At 44.8% G+C, this 18432-nt stretch overlaps 1 protein-coding gene across 1 annotated transcript in view; it reads left to right on the forward strand.

Annotated features, from left to right (window-relative positions):
* The window catches only part of LOC143896288 (uncharacterized), a 72522-nt gene that overhangs the window by 37771 nt on the left and 16319 nt on the right, over window positions 1–18432 (forward strand). Inside the window, exon 2 of the mRNA XM_077404045.1 lies at window positions 18374–18419. Within this exon, the coding sequence (XP_077260171.1) occupies window positions 18374–18419 (46 nt within the window). The remainder of the gene's footprint in view (window positions 1–18373; window positions 18420–18432) is intronic.

Genomic DNA, 18432 nt, shown 5'->3' on the forward strand with positions numbered 1-18432 from the left:
AAATGGTTGCAACTTATTCTGGAGCCGCAATTTTTATTGCATTTTTGTTTTAGGAGCTCTAATTTACTCCGTGGATTTGAGTCGAGAGACGCGCGTCTTCCGCTTTATCGCATTTGCTGTGCTAGCCTATATACATATATCTATCTGCGTATAGAAATATATTTTATTTAAATCGCCGGGCGCACACGCACACAGCCGTGGAATTTACGCTCGGCTCCGAGGCGTATCACGTCACTCCACTTGTCTTCCCGTCATGATCGAGCAACGTAAATAAACGCTTCAGAGACCAGGGGCCAGGGACGGGCCCGCGGCATTTCCTCGGCGCGCCTCTGGACGAATACCCGGCGCGATCTACGGCGATCGCCGGGGATTCGAGAGCGTTACGGGTGCGATTTTGCGCTTAACGATCTCGGCGGGCGCGCAGGTGCGCGAGCGAGCGAATATGCGCTTCTAACGGTAAGGCGACGCCTCATCGGTTTGCACAGGCTTAGAGAGATCCTACGGTTCCATCGCTTTGCCGTATCGCCGCGGCACGCTTGGGGGGTCGATATGGGGGCCAGGCCCGAGCGAGCGAGCGAGCGAGGAGCGAGCGCTCCGTAACCTCCGCTCTCCTCTACCCCCCATCCGGATCGGGGGGAGGGGGATCGAAGGATCCTTTTTTGCTTTTCGCTTCTTCCTCGTCCTCTTCATCCGCGCGCGTGCCACCTCGACCGTGACGAGGACGCGTCTGCCACAAGGAGCGCCTTCTCCTCGCGTCGCGCTCGATCCCCCGAAGTTGCGGTTGCGCCGATCATCGAGGCGGGTTAAACGCAGCCAAACGCGATCGCGATAGTGCCGACTTGGATGTGCACCGTCGTTTTGCGTACACAAAGGGAGCATTAAGATAGGTAATTCCAATGTGACAGTTGTGCCGAGCGTGAAAGAGTGGATAATGACATTCGTTTGATCATTAAACGACCATATGCATTCTCTTTTGGGGAAGGAAAATATTAAGATAGAGTCGAATGGCGTTATCGAATTATTTCTTCAGAATGCTATCTGCATTCTAATTTGTAAATCTCTCTACATATACTTGAGATGTTATGTACGCGGAGTAGATTCTTGGCGTGTATAAATACGTCGCATATATTCCCAGTAAGATCTGAAGAATTCCACCGTAATAGCCAATTTTCAGCGACGTTATCGCGATGATGAACGCGCTCGGTGTTAACGCGTGATACGATCCTCGGCCGGCGGACTAGCCCACGATTTTGTATAAGCTGAAGGTTAAGATAGATAAATTCGATAAATATCACCGACAAGTTGAATAAAGAGTTGCGGAGGGCGAGCAACGGTATCCGATGGCGCTCATCGAGCATGCTCAATGATCGCGCGCGAAACGCGTTAATCGTCGACGGAGTGAGACCGTATACCGTAAAGTACACGCTATTAACGCTTATCTCGGCCGCGATTCTTTTCGCAATTTGTTGATTATATAGGGAGAGACGGCGGCGGCTATTGTTCGGGCGGGATCGGCCGCGCGCGTAACGAGGCACATATACGGCGACCGAGGGGTGGCGGAAGGGGGCAGGGCGAAAATTGCACGCAAGAGCGTGCAAGAGAGGAAGCGCGAAGTGGGCGTCTACCGTCGCGATTTATCGGCGCGTAGATGCCGATGATGTAGATTAGAATAAACAGTTATGGCATTCGCGCGCGCAGCCCCGTTGCCGGGGGAGAATATCCGCGCGTGCGGGGAGTACGTGATAACCCCTTCGCGGTGCGGCGCGACCCATTTTCCGGGATTAGCGAACCGCGAAACGCTCCATTATCTGCAAATTCGTAAGAGTCGGCGTAAAATATAAATACGGTTCCGCGCTCGCGCGTGAGGTAACGCTCCCGCACCCGCACGGGCGCGAGTATAGTGAGGTTCCCGAGCGCGCAGAGGCGAGGATGCGGCCGATCTTAATGCAGGCCATTCAACAACTGTTACCGCTTCATCGAGCTGTTATAAATCGCCGTTTTTACCGTCGTCGGGGCTCCTTTGACGTCGAGGGAACAGACTTGTTTTACGTCGAATTAAAGCGTTATCTCGTTTGGCAATCTAATCCATTAGCGGCGATTTGCTCCATTCTATACGTACATAATACTAATTCTCATATCACTTTTGCTTCCACTCTTTCTTTCGATCTGATCGCGGATCGTTTCGCAGAGTATTATAATAATTACGACTATGCTAAAGATAACGAAGACGCGGACACGTGTGTGCGCCGCGGTATAGCGTGTTACTCTTGTTAAACAACGTAACTCGCTGCGGTAACTATATAATGTTATTACCCTAACATTACGGTAAACACAGCCGCAATTGTGGGAAGTGGATCGTAACACTATGATAATGAGGTTTGCAAACCCTAAATCTTCGTGTCATCGAAAACAATGGAAGCCAGGGCAGCTGCATATCCTGCATATAATTAACGTTTCAAGTTAACTTTATAGTTTTTTCATCAACAGTTACGTTATCTTTGTTTCCGTACCAGGAAAGCCAATGAACTTGCTTGCGCATCTGTCGTGAATGTTCATTAATTACAACGTTTATTAAATTAGTGCGTCTTGCGAAACCGCTTATACTTCCTTCCAATTACACGCAAAAGATTCTCTAATTCTTCGTCTTTTCCAAACACTTTTAGAAAATTGGTTTTACAGCCAAGCTTCCCACAGCGAGACGAGAAGTATTCCAATTCCCAGGATCGTCGGCGCCCTTGAAAGCTGCGATCGCGATTTTTGCTCGGCAACCGAACGATCTTCGGCAATCGAGCAATCGAGCAATCCCGTGCTTGATTCCGCGCGCGCAAGAAAAGTTTTACGCTCCTCCCCGACCGGCACCTAATAACGTCGCTGGCGAAAGCAAATCATCTTATAATGACGCAATAATCGCCGTACGAGTCATATGAGCGATCTATTGCTTCCTGAGTCGAACACGACTCAGTTCCCAAAGAGACGATCTATCAAAGCGAATTTCTCGGAAACCATCGAAGACGCATGCTTCGCTGCGCTGCGTAATGGCGCTACACTGTTCTAAGGCAAACGCTCTCATTTCTTTAAACGCAATAAACAGTACTATCTCCACAAGCGCGCGCGCGCACGCTGCGATATTTTTACGGGATAACGGATAAGCCCGATCATGCTTAACGAATCAATTGTATTCATACGCTTTGCTAGGTTCACGTCCTCGGTTCGCGTTCGACGTTTATTTCTCGTCGAGTCCTCCGCATTGTCCCTAAATCGGAAAATAAGCGATGCAAATATAAAGAAAATATAAATCAGCTCGAATTTACCGGCGATATATGTATATATCACAAAAATAGCACGATAATTATTATACAATTCATCGTTTTTGACATAAAATACAAATTTTCCTCTCTTCTTAATAATGGCAGAGAAAGATAGATAAATATAGATAGATAGAAAAAAGGGAGAAAAAGAAAGAGAAAATAACAAATAACGTAATTATGAAACAATGTGCTTATGAAGCGAATATAATAAAAACCGCAAGAAAATCGATTGCGCATAGCGGCTTTAGACGGGGATTTTTTTTCAGCAAGATTTAACAGCACCGCGATAGTATAAATGTTTCTCTTCATCTCGGCATTAACACCTTCTTGCTGCGGTAATTGATGCGGATCGTTGCGTTTAGCTTTTACTACCAGCAGTTATTACGATACGACCGCGTGGTAACCGCGGATAATGACATTGCGACGGTCGTTATCGGATTTGTACATACGTTAGCGGATCGTCCACTGCCGTCCTCTTCCCTCCCCTCCCCCCCCCCACATCCTCCTCGAGTCATCCTCTCGATACGGTAATCAGAGCTGCTATTTGTCGCGTAACGAAGCTGAGGAACAAACAGACGTAGCGAAAAAAGAAGCGACTAAAATCGAAAGAGTTAACGGATTCAAATATGCAAATCGACGATTCGATAAGCGGGGGGAGGGGACAGAAGGAGGATAGTTTATTCCCAACTGCTACCGTTTCAGCCGCCCGCAACCACGCGTGACCAAACATTCCCTTCCGCGCTCGTCTTCGAAAGTCAGGGATCGGCCGATTTATAGTACGATTCCCGGCCCCGGAATTCCACGGTCGGTATCGTCATTAGCGGCGAATTCTTCGTGGGGTATCCAGGCCAGATTTAACGTGCGGGCGATCGATCGCGGCGAGACTTTGCGGTACGTCGTCGGTCTAATTCCGTTCGTGGAACCCGTGAACATTCCCGATAAACAACGGACGGCAAAAAAAAACGCGAATATAGTCTCTCTCTCTCTCTCTCTCTCTCTCTCTCTCTCTCTCTCTCTCTCTCTCTCTCTCTCTCTCTCTCTCTCTCTCTCTCTCTCTCTCTCTCTCTCTCTCTCTCTCTCTCTCTCGCGCGGGACTCTGGAAGAGCGAAGAGGCACGGCAATGTGAAACGATTCGCGACGATGCTCCCGGAGCTCCGAGAGCTCACAGTCGAGAGATATCGGTACATGTATTCTTAATAAATAAGAGAAAAAATAATATATAGCGTTACTTTTTGGCGTCTAAATGCGAGAGACAAGCGCACAAAAGTTTACACTTGCACAAAAGCTTGTCGCAAGGAAAGTCCGCGAGAGAAGCGTTCGCCTCGTACAAAAGCGCGGCGTTACAAAACAGCGGGGAAATAAAATGACGCGGCACAAACGGACCAACGTTCGGTGCGTTTGAAAATACGACGGACGCTCGTATGCGGCGGCTATCGACAACGGTACGGGGAATGCCAACTTTGCCGTCGATATATTTCTTGCGCCTTTATCGTCCTTGGAAGAAACGGCCGATAAAACTTCAATTACGTCCGCGATGACTTCCGGCTGCGATACGTCCCCCGTGACGCCGCCGTTCGTCACCGTTCGCGCGCGGCCCGCAGATTTCGCGGATAAGAGCGAATACTGTTAAACGATGAAGTCAATAACCGGCGCGACGCGAGGATGCAGCGAAAAGTCAGCCCCTGTATATGCGAAGGCATTTCTCGTGCTCTAACGAACGCGCTTCAGCGCGTTAACGTAGACATCGTTACGCTGAATTCATATAGCGGCTTTGTCGCGAACGGCAGATCTGAGAAATTCACAATCGACGCAAACCTCGAACGCGGAGGACTTCTTCCGTTATTGCTAAAGATAATCAAAAGTGAGATTTTTCTTCTCGATCGGGAATGAATTAGCACTTAAAAATGTGATGCTATTACTAATATAAATAAACGCGTTTAATTATTGTTATTTTTAATGCAGATGCCATTCTAATTGGTCTTTTTAAGCGTATAGAGTGCAACTTTATTTCTCGCACCGTCATCGGCCGTCCTAACCATGCGTTTTAATTGACCGCGCGGGAACATCTTGTCCATTCGCATGCCTTCTTTCTCTCTTATTTCGTCATTCTCCGTTCGCGTTAATTTCGCGTTATTTACGAGTGGACGTTAAATTTACGCTGACAGGACGATTATGCCCGAGTTTACTGGACCCGAACATCTAGTCGCGACTTGTATTCCGTTTCCTTCTTCTGAGATTTCCGAGGATAACTTCTGAGAATAACGATTGTTGTTGCGAACGCAGCACATTGCAGACTCTCGTATTGGCTTCACTTAGGTGTAACGGTAATTCGGCTCGTGGATCCTTTCCCTCGTCCCTTCGATCTCTCGTTGCCTCCTCCTCTTTTATCTCCTTTGCTTACTCTCTGTCTCACGGCCGCGCCGTTCATTGAACGATCATGTTCATTTACGTAAGATGCCGCGGACGCGACATCTCGCCGCGCTAAGATGAAAAAAATCTCAGGTACACGAGACTGCGCGCCTGTGAGACTATAAATAATAAATTATGCGCGATGTATATTTATCAGCTGTGATTTAAATATTTTAACTACACGGTGCGCGGTTGCCTATAAGTCAAGCTATTTATAAGTAGTGCCCATATAGTGATTAATCACTTAATCAGTACAGATAACTATAATTAAAATGAAAATTGACGATTTTAGCTCGTAATGATATGCAGCTACTTGTACGAAAGAATTTTATTTATCGCGTCATTTATCGATAAAATATTGCTCTTACTCTCTTCGCGACTCTTTCTTTTGTGCGTAATACATTACGCATGGCATGAGATTTCAATAATTTAATATATTTAAGCAAGACACGCGCAGCGCTAAAAAATTCGCGCGACACTCTCATTTTGTGTGTATGCGTGTGCATGCGTGTGATAAGATCTTTAGAATTTATATTCGGCCGCTCTTTCGAAACGAATAACTCATGAATACCATGAGCACATTATTCCAGCGCAACCAGCGATTAAACAGATTTACCATCATCCGAATGTCTCGCGCTCGTCGCAGTACAACGTCGCTGTGTAAAACCATAAAACGAGAAAATGGAATTGCTTCATGCGTAGGTACCGAATATAGCGTTCTTTCTCGCGGCCGCTTCTTTCGCCGTTCCTCATTTCTCCGGACGGCTCCTCTCGCCTCGCCGTTTCCTTGCCTGCGTTCTGAGACGGTTCTTAATTGCAGTTAGATGCAAATTCGTTGTACAATTGCGAGGCGAATGATCCAACGTGCGTGCGTATATGCGTGAACGTAAGGTGGGTGCTCGCGCGCGCGAGGGGGTACCGGTGTGTATACACAGCCATCGCGATTCATGGGTGCAAGAAACTGCTTAATGAGCACGAGGACGATTGGACCGCGATGAGTAAAGGGACGGAAAGGGATACTGGTTAAAGAAGAGTGTCGCATATGCGTAATTGCGTCGTTATGAGGAAATAAAGCGTAAGAGAGAAAGGTAGAAGATCGTACATATGGAAACTTTCGTAAGGCAGTGTATAAAAAGGTAAGATTTATAAAATAAAATAATTTTAAAAATAATATAAAAACAAAAATATCAAGGGACACGGTAGTGTCTCGCGCCAAGTGCACGCGAAGCGAGACCGCACCGTGACTCATCTTTTACGCGACGCGACGAGTTGCAAGTACCCGAGATTTTGAGATTTCAATAACGATAAAAATATACATCACACATTACTATACTGCCAATTACGCTACCAGATGTGGGGGGTTATCAAACGTCGTAACTTTCGTGAGTAACGTTACGAAAGTAAACTTATGCGCGAAGTGATGCAGATAAAGAAGTGAATATGATATTAAAAGTTTAAGTCATAAAATAAAATAAATTTATTGAATACTGTTATCAATACCCCTATGCATTATCGTTATTACTTTTTCATCGGCGTTGCAATAGTCGACGGTGAAAAATGGCAAAGGTAAAATTTTACTGTTTAAAAATACCGGCGACAACCAACGGTGATGTTAAATAAAACGCATTAGAATAATGCACGACTCTACCGTTAATTTTTATCGCCCTTTTTCAGAAAACGTCAAATAATCCGGTGTTCCGTTAAATCTCGTTAGATAGATGCTGCGCGTGCCAATAAAGTACGTCTATGCCTCGTCTGGAAACCGCTACGGTTACGTCCTCTCGTGATAAACGATTATCGCGACGAGTTTTGACTCGATGGACAAACTGGCCCAATAAATAATACGACTGATAAGTTAATGATAGGTTAACGTCACTGATGGGGCGCTTCGAGGATTCATCTAATTATACGATCGTCCAAGGCCTTCCGCCGAGAAACCGCGAACTATAAAAACACTTACGCGAGCTATAGGTGTCTTCTCCGCGATCTGGTCAAACAGGTAATGCCGCTACTTTCAATCGGCTTCTAGGCTTTGTATACGTTGACGCTTACATCATAACAAGCACGCTCAACGCACGCGATATCCGGGCATGCCGCTGCCGCGTATTACGATTACATACGTATTACATGGCAGGTTTAAAAATGCCGTCGTTTCCAAATACGCCCCGTTACGTATCCCAAGGATGACCTTAATCGCGACCACCCTTCGCGCAGTTTATCATACTCCGGTATGTAATTAAAACGCGCGCGAGTGCAGCGGGATTGCATGCTTCATCAGCGCGCCGCAATTCAATTTCATCTTCTCATTTTGCATTTTTCGCGATCGTATATATCACTACTGGAGTCTATAACCGAATCGTCTATTTTCTCCTTCCTATAGGGAGAAAGAAGTAGAAAATTTATTATTGCGTATATATTCCACCTCTTGCACTATACTATCCTAGATATCTCGCAAATAAAATAGGAAACACGCTGTCTTTCGATGCCGCGATGGTCAAAACCGCGATTCTTCGAGCAAGAACACGAGGACACAAAGCTCTCGCGGCTATCTTCCTAGTCCTAGATGTAAAAGTGCGCATCCTGTAACATGACAATCCGAGGAGGAATATACGTTATAATGCTATAGGATGCCCTCTCTCATCGTAAGTCATAAGATAGCGATACCCTGGGCAAGAGGTATCCAGTAACAACGTGTCGTACTTGTAAGATTGAAAATACATGTAAACCATGCAATTTACGTCAAATATAATTAGCAACCGCTATATTCGCGATAAGTCACTGTCCCACTAGTTTAATCGCGCGTGCACCATCTCCCGGGCACCTGGGAACGCGCGTTAGATTAGAAGTTGAACTTGGACGCGGCTGGGAGGATCGGAAGCTATCCGGCGCGTGATGCGCGACCGTTTACGTTTCATAACTTTAAGTTAAATATCGCACGGACCGTTAGATCGGGAAGATGTTTTTCTGGCTAGTAGGCGAGCGGATAGTTAACAGCTAGCGCGCGCGAGTTTCAGAAGGGGTTAACCGCAACCTCGCCGATCGTAATGTCGTCAGCCCGAACCGTCCGCGATATCTGCATCGTCTGACCGCGACGACCGGGAAATTTGAGTCTAGGTCGACTTGGCTGGCTTCCCCGGCGGGGTTCTCACACAGCTTCGGGTTCACTGGCTGCACCGGCTGAGCGAGCAGCCGCTAATTGTCGACGATGCGCTCGGCTTTATGCCGTGCGTAACCGAGCCAGCGAGCGAATAAACATTTCACCTCGATGGGGGCAGCGCAAATGAGATCCGTCCCGTTCCCGGGAAATCAGATCCGCGCTCGCGATCCGCGGAAGAAATCCCGGCGGTAATGTTCGCCAGAGTGTAGAAGATAATTAGCGCGCGATGGTCCTTTTATCATACCCGCCTGCTCTCCTGTGCCCGTGGGAAATATCAGTAAAGAGAATGTGAATGACCGGAAGTTATCGGGAGAGAAGTTCATCGAGTGTTACAACGAGCCTCATTAATTATCTGACTCATCAGTTTAAGACTTTCATTATCTCCCATCGGTTTAAGTCTCCCGGATTAATTTCCACGTTGCGTACAACAGAGCATTATCACTTACAGTTAGAAGCCTGTTCGTCGCTATCCAGCTGATAACTTTTTAGCAGTAATTTTTATGTATTTTTAAATACTCGAATCTGTCGTGATACACATGATACTCATGATATGTATTTATTCGCGAGCGTATACTTCCGTATTTTGATATGCACGTTGCTATTATCCGTATGTATTATACGATTCGACATCTTGATATATGTACGCGATCTTACCGCTAAAGGAACTAAAACGTACGATGTACAATAAGAATACTGCAGGAATTTGTGTTATATGTTAAATGGAGCGCTACTTTATTTCTCAACATAATAAACCGCAACAAATGTTTACCTTTCGAATCGATCACGGGATACTAAAGAAGACGACCACTTTTTCCGAATTACTACTTGGAAATATTTATCGGTACTCTTATATCAGCGGTAAGTAGAGCATCAGTTCCCCCCGTGTATCTTGCTCTACGATAACATGACAGCGCGTAGTACAACTAATCGAATGAGTCGGCGCTCCGGCTTACACAAGACTAAAGTAAATACGACGTTTCTCTCTGTTCGATGATTTGCATACGGACAGGCACGTTTGCATACGCGATGATTAGGATGTCAAGCGGCGAACAAACCTAAACACGCGAGGGAGCGGATCGATTGCCTCCGGCTGTTCGTAAGAGCAAAGATTTATATAAACGTCTTCTCAATGGTTCTGTAATGACTTTTCTTTTCACCGTAGTCCATAATAATGTTTCGCAAACGAATGACATTGATTTGCGTTGTCGGGCCCGCAATTAAATGTGCTTCATACGCGAATATATCTATACTTCCGTGAACGATTGGACCGCTTCGCGGTCGATGACAGCAGCGTAAACACGATGTTCTTGCGTTTGCGGCGGATTGCTCATAAAGGCGACCGCGCGCGATCGATGATATACGATACCGAAGAAGAACATTCAGATACGGCTGGGCGCTCGGCGCGGCGAGACCGTTTTCCCGCCGTCCTTTCCCGGACGTTGAGCTTACGTCGATTAAAACTCGGGCAAAACGCTGCCGCGCTTCTTATTCCCGCTCAGCGGCATGAAATTTGTGCGTCATTCTAACAATGCATGTCTGCTCTAGCTGCGATTCTCACAGCATCGATAGAGTTCAACGGCTGCATAAGCCGGAGCGCAGTCATCCGTCAATTAATTATCGCTTACCAGAGCGTAAAGAGTTGTACTGGTATAAATGCCGAAATTAATTAAACGTAACTATTCATTAAGATGTTTTACGTTTTTCTTTATTCACTTGTTTGGATAATATACCTATATATACATATATGTATATCGCTGTTATGACACAGTATATATCATGTTCACTGTTGAATTTAAGTAGTGTCAAATTAGACTCAATTCAAGTCATTTTTAACCATTTCTATAGATCACCACTGTTCCTATTATACTCAATATGTCGTTAATAATTTTGTTAGATTAACTAAAACAATGTTAGCTAAACCAGTTGAGTTAAAACAATACTATTTTGTGTTAAAATAATAAATTTTGACACATATGGTAGTTAAAAATAACAAAATATTATCTAATTCAAGGTATTGGTTTAAGTTTCATCCTTTAATATTTAACAATGTAGATTACAGAATTGTAAAGCGAAATTTTTGATTTATTACACGAGTTGTACAATAAAACAAAAAATCGCTTCCTTTTAGAAACAAAGAGTGTTAAAGCATCGGGCAGGCACGCGCATTTACGTCGTGATGTATGTCGTCGTGAAGATTATTTCGACACGGCTGGCTCGTTCGAAAGATTGTGCAGTTAAGCCGCGGTGAGCGAAGTGCTCCAGTTTTAAAGGGTTAACCGCCGAGAGGTTACTCTCGAGGGTTGCTGCACGCTCGTATCTCGCGATTCTTCTCTGTCGCTCTGTGCAAGCCGCCGAAGAAAAATTCAAGTTTCGGTCGACTGACTTTCGATTCTCGCAGCCCGGATTCTCATAGACCGGCCGAGCGATCTTCTTAACCGTCGCTTAATAATGACCGCTTTCAAGAAACGGCGCTAAAGCTACATATGCGTACATGCGTGCGCGCAGGCGACTAACAAACTAGGACGACCAAACACCTCGTGAAGATCGTACCTATATACGTGCATGATGACGCGAACGATTTTACGACATAGTGCGCCACCCTTCCCGACTGCTGACGGATAAGTACCGTAAGATGGGATAAGATTGCACCAGCGGAGAATAATTTTACATTCCGCAAAAAGATTTTAAGACCGTTTAGTGCTTGAGAAAGTAAACCGCACGAGTTCCAGTTTCACGCAACACGAGTAACCAAGTAATTGATTTTTTTCAGACGTTGGATGATTATGAAACTTTTCTTTACTCTGGGTTAACATTCAAACTTTTTACTTTGAATGACAAAACGCGTTACGAACAAAACTGTACAGGGCTATCTTACTTTAATTAAGCTAACATCAGGCTGTAATATGTAAAAAAATCTTCTCACACTATAAGTTTTCAATTTTAGTGTTTAAAAAATGTATCCCCTTCGAAACATGCAAACTTTAGCTACGCAGTTTACTGGATTTCAAGGTAAGAGTCCAGAGTAAACGAAGCTGGGCCGGTATCACAGTCTCCGATTAACGTGATTCTCCGATTAAACTCACTCTGCATCTCTTTCTAACTATCCCCCCCTAAAAAGAGACGAAGAGTGAGTTTAATCGGAGAATCACGTTAATCGGAGACTGTGATACCGGTCCTGTTCGGCAAAGCGGAGGCGAGATCGCCACGCGATTAAGCCGGACGGCAGGCGGGTTTTTGAACGCGGCTCAACCGCGACGGGTGCAACGCAATTACGCGCGTGGTGTAGCGAGGTTCACGAGCAGCCTGCAGTTTTCCTTCGCGCCTTCGCCCGGAGGTACGACGGTGACCGCGGAGGCAGAAGCGCAGAGCGCAGGCCGTAGTACGCCATCAGGAATAAAAATGTTTCCTGCCTGTCGGTGGGTAACGGAATTGAAAGACGATGGTGGCGATGCGACGTAGCGGGAAATCAAGCCGGAGAACCCCTCGCGGGCATCTCGTGCTCGGTTCATTTCACTTCCCAACGACGTAATTTCCCCGACGGAGAGCGGCGAAACGGCGCCGTTCCCGCAGCCGCGAGACGGCCCCGCAAAAGTAAAACGATCGCAGACGCGAAGCGCGCCCCCGCGAGAGATTTGACGTGTGATTTGATAATTGTTGGGCGAATAATGAACGCGAGGGCGGAACTCGACACGCGAATAGGACGGCTTTATCAGAAGTGGAATAAAACGAACGGTACCTTGAGAAATTTTAGAACCTCGTAATTTAACGCAGATATTCTCTTTCGCACGCTAAATGTTTATTTATTTACGATACAGGGATTATTACGCGGCAATTGGCGTGAAATAATCCGCAATTTCGAAACTTGGACTCTCGTCGGAAATCCTATCGGTTTCAATCCGTCGGTGATGAATCTCCGTTTCGACGCATGAGTTTCATTTACGCGTGACTTGCGGCTTTGCGTGTGTATTCACGGCAGTGCACCTGTATACTGATCGCGATACCTTATAGCGCATTTTTTTTTTTTACTGTCGACGCAATAACACGAAGCTAAATCACTAATGTGGTTTGCTCTCTGTGCGGGATAATCTACTGAAAATCTATAAATATTTCCGTTTTACATTTTTAAGACCAGAGGGGAATCGCGCCGCGCGCCGCGTTAGGTTCATCCACGGAACAAATACGTTGCAATCTGTAAATGTTCGCAAACATCCGCTCGCAGAATCTCTAGCTAGGTTTTGTTTTCTCTATTACGCGCACATGTTACACCGCTGAACCGTTGGCGTTGGAGAGTTCACGGCTGTAATTCTAACTGCATTTGATAACGAACGGAATATTATTCCTGGAATTTAGCGTATTAATCGAGACTACTATTATAGGATTCCGTAAAACTCCCGAAGCATCTTAATTGTGTTTATCGGGAGCGCCACGGGGCGATTTACGCCTCGCTGCTCGCATATTCGCGTAAAATAAATTATATTCTATCGTATCATTCGATACATATCGTTTTATTTTGGTACCGTTATATTTGCATCTGAAAGTTATGCTTATCGTTTTTAAATTAATCGATTTATTAAAATAAACACTTGTTTTCCACGCCTATAATTCGAACATATATATAGGTATATCGCAAGGTATATTAAGCTATCTAAGCCAAATTATCAGAACACAAATAATTATTTACTATGTTTTGCTTTTAAAAGTAATTTCTTTGCTCCAGCTATTAAAAAGTTACTTTTAAAAGCAAAAAATAGCAAATAATTAGCAAATTAATTCTATTAAAATTGTTTGTGTACTGATAACTTGGGTTTAGATAGCTTAATATACCTCATATCGCAACAAACAAGGCAAGCATCGCTTTTGATTATACATTCAGGAGCGACTTTGAAATTCCATGGGTATCAGTTAGCTGTTAGCTAATTTAAAAAAGGTGGGTCCGAAAGTGGAAGCAAAACATGTCATTCACGGTCAGGCTAGTCTCACAACACGTTCTAAAAAACCAGACGGCAGCTTAATTGCGCGGCGCGCACATCGGCGGCGTGTCGTTCGAGGCGATCGAGTCCACCGGTACCTTGCGGTGCGTGTAAAACGCGCACGTAACGCATACGGCAATCTTGCGGCAAACCGCGTCCGCCCGCCCACACGTCGCGTCTCGTGAACGCGATGCGTCGCGCGTATTATTGCCTGTATCGTTGCGCTCCGTGTTCGCGGATCCCGCTTTACGGGCGCCACGTGATTAACGGCCATCATCATCGTCGTGTAGCGCGTAGCGCAGCCCGTGATCCGTCCTGGTTCGAGTTCATCCCACGCCTAACACCTTCCGTTCCATTTACCGGCGCGGTACGGCGACGGCGGCGGTCGAACGGGGGTCGAACGAATAATAATTACATCATGCGCTCGTGAATGCCCCCCGCGGGACGTTCGCGAAATTATCGATCCCTTGCCAATACGCTCGGCGGCGATAATTAATACCACGCGATAACACCGACACGAACGTGAGACGGGGGTCGGGCGATTCTTCGATCTTCTTCTCGACGAACAGGTGGGCGACGTGGGAACGCGCGACGGGCGATGAGATTATTAATTGTTTCTGTAACGCGAAACGCAAACATCGTGAATGAGGAACTGCGGTATCGATGCTTCAATAAATGGCCAGCGCCAGGAAGAATGAATCACATTTGCAACGCTCGCTATATATCGTAGAACAGATACATCGGCGAGTGATCAAATTGATTGAGGAAGATTGTCGGATGACTCGCGCAATCGCTTCGACGAATAAAAAGGCATTTCTGGTATTAATCGGAATATGAATTTTCGCGTGCTGTCAGTTTCAAGTGCGACGAGTGTTTCCTGTGTATATACGCGTGTAAAAAGTAAGTCACTTGCCGATCTAATTCTGTCCGTTTGTGCCATGGCGTAAATTCATCATTACACGCGTTGCGCAGATGAGATCTCCTCATCTCTTCATCTTCAATACCCCATTTAAGCTTTTGCGCACTCGAGACGAGTTTATGTCACTTTAGGTAAATCAGTCAAGAGCTCCTGAACGAGCGTTCGAACATTTAAGCAGCTGCTTAGACGTCGCGCGGAGAAATGTCTCGTAAATTACGCAATGAGATGACACTCCTTTAAATGACCGACACTCGCTGAATTGTGAGCAAACGGCAACCGGAATCGGATAATTTTCCCGATCGTGAGGCGACACCCGTGACGACGGCGAAGCGACGAAAAAGCGCGAGTTCCGCGGTTGCAATCGTCGCCTAACGATAATCGACTCCCTCTTAGCGGCGACGATAAATTAATTATTATAATTATGTATATGCCATTATCCCATTATCCCGTTGACAACCGATATAATCGCGACGGCTCGAATTCCTTAGCGCGTAGGATAAGATGAATTTTCATCTTTAATACCTCCGCGAAGTATTTATAATCATCTTACGTGCGCAACATTCTCTCTGGGACTGCTATCAAGGCATCATCCTTGTCATCGTCTAACATATTGCAGAAGAAGACGAATCGGCGACGCAAACCGTTACGCGGTGATAATTATCGTTTAATCGCTCCGGCGATGCGGAGACGGGTACATTTCCATTTCTTCTTAATTCACTCTTTTGCCTTAATGCGAAAATAATGGGATTACATTACGCGCGTTAAATAAGTTTCACGCGAGGTTTCACGAGTACGTCGTACTAACCGTACGCGGCAAAAAATGTTTTAAATTGGATTCTAAATCAGATATCGCGCAATCAAGTTTGTTGTTTACTTCGGCTAATAAATCAAAATTTCTTTAATGACACATGTTAAATTCAAATTTAGTTAATAAAATAAGATTAATAATGAGATTGGGAAGATACGCAGCGTCATACCTATCATTTTCTCGACTGTAACGAACGGTCCAAGTTTTGCCAAAGTACTTATATCGCGACTCGCTGTATTATTTAACCTCTCGTGCGCGGTGCGCTCCGATCTGATGCGAGTAATTTCCTCAGCGACTTCGCTATCTAGCATATGCTGCATGGAAGCATTTCGCTTTTTTTTTAACGACTGCTTAACCGTCCGAGATGAAACGGCGACTGTCCGCTCGACCGTCTCGTAACTTAAGTAATATGCGCTTAAAATTTCCAACGATAACGTCTCGGAAAACCACGGTCAGCCGCCGCGATTCCCGCGACCCTGGGAAAATCGCAAAAGGGGAGAACGATCGAGCCGCACTGATAACGGCTATTCAACTATACTGACAGTAATTATTATCGTTGTAACATGATGAAAGTACAGATAATTTCTACTGTCTCGAAAATAGTGGAGCGATGCAGTCTGCATTCGTAGAGAGGTCGAAGTAACGAAAGATTCAGCGACATGACGTGTACTGTCTTGCAAACTCTCGTTGCTCAGTATGCACGAAGCGTCCCGCTTAACTCTTAACTCTTAACTAATCCTCGAGATGGAAACATTCCGAGATTAAAGCGCGATCAGATAAAGAGCGCGGTCAAAGATTACGACAAAGATTAGATTAAATTAATTCCACATTTCATATCTCACGCATCTTCGCTTTGGCAACTGTTTTGACATTGCGACTAAAGGTATAGAGAAAAATTGCTGAATACACAAACGCGGGATTAATCTGTAATAATTACACAATAGGTATGAGATTTAATCGAGGAGGGATTTTACACTTTGCAAAGAAGCTAAATTACATGAACAGGATCTTAAACATGATGAGCCGGATAACGAAAGAAAAGCAATGAATACTTAACATTGACCTAATTAGATGATGCAAAAGAAGGGGAAATGAAGATTGATATGAGCGGTTGCCCCGGTACGGGGTCACCGAGCGCGTGCGAATAGCGTGAGGCTCCCGGCGATTACACCGAAAAGGTCTATAAACAGTAAGTGCGGAGGCAAGAAACTCATTTGAGACTTATGTAGAAGTGGCAGGGAGGTGTATTGGAAGCAACAGCAGCAGCGACAGAGATGAGTCACATCCTAGATCAAGCCGCGATGGAGGAAAATAACGTGGAAACAAGAAGACCGCACCGTTGCGGGTCATCTTCGCGGTGTATTTTGCCGACTACGTATAATAGTCACTTGAGTCACTTCGGTTTCCATGTGCGTGATATATATATATATATATATATATATATATATATATATATATATACATTGCATATATCACGCAGGGAACCGTCAAATAACACGACTAATTGTTTCTGTGTTATTGAAAACCGTATCGTTTAAGAATCCAGATCCATATAAAATTATAGCCATTTGCAAAACAATAAAATTGCCTTTTCCAAGGAATTATTAAAAAAAATTTTTTTTAAATAGAATTGTTACAATTTTTTACTGTGCTATTTAAGACTCCGTGCTATTCGAATACCATATTATCTATATATGGAGGGGTTAAAACCATAGTGGTGTAAGTCAATTTTTTTGACAACTTCTTTTTTCTTCTTTTTTCAACATATCTGCATGTGTATAGACTGCATCTATGAACTTAACTCGATAGGTTAAAAAAAGGGACTTACACCACTATGGCTTTAACCCCTCCATATATGTAATTAAATCCGAGATTTATTCTTTTCTTTCTTGCCTAGTCGCATTCCTTCGACCATGATATCTTTTACGACCGTCTTATCCGTTCGGCGTTTTGCGGATGCTTCTGTTACTGTCGTAAGCGCTTTTCTCCGTATAACGGCCTCCGCGTAATCGTCCTTGATCGCCATGCCGACGTAAAAGAGTTACAAATAATAATCGAGATTAAGCGACCGAACTGGCCAATTTCTATTTATTCGTCTCACAACGTTTCGACCCCGATTGGGTCCTTCTCAAGTGAGATTGTACAAAATCACGCAACGATATCATTCGTCGCAACGTTGCGCCCAAACCACATCATGCGAACGCCATACGATATTAGGTGCGTCAAAAGAACAAAATAACAAGTTTCTGGAATATGGCATGGAATATGGCATGGAATCGAGCCAGTGGAGAAAATGGATAGTCCTTTTCTCTTCGGAATTTGCTTGGCGGCTCTCAGAAACTTGTTATTTTGTTCTTTTGACGCACTTAATATCGTGGCGTTCGCATGATGTGGTTTGGGAGCAACGTCTTGCGACGAATGATATTGTTGCGTAATTTTGTATAATCTCACTTGAGAAGGACCCAATCGGGGTCGAAACGTTGTGCGAGACGAATAAATAGAAATTGGCCAGTTGGGTCGCTTAATCTCGATTATTATTTGGCGGATCCAATAATTTATTCCATAATTGTTTTTAAAAGAGTTACGTTCGAAACCGTAACTATCAAGTCACATTTCATGAGTAGTGCTTTAATACAATACACTCCGAATACTACATTTAAAATGAGGGGAAGTTTATATATCTATATTTCAAGAGGTTTTGCAACCTCAGAAATTTCGTTGCTTGCGACGCGTCTTATTATATTATGCAATTCTCAAGCCAACTTTCTACATTATTTTAATACGAATTGTGTATTGTTGTAGATACATCTGCGTCTGGATGCTGACGGTGGTCACGCTGAGGTGTCAGGTAAATATATCTT

Source organism: Temnothorax americanus, unplaced genomic scaffold (genome assembly GCF_048541705.1).
Source record: "Temnothorax americanus isolate GAGA-0224 unplaced genomic scaffold, ASM4854170v1 Scaffold1, whole genome shotgun sequence".
NCBI classification, from domain to species: domain Eukaryota; kingdom Metazoa; phylum Arthropoda; class Insecta; order Hymenoptera; family Formicidae; genus Temnothorax; species Temnothorax americanus.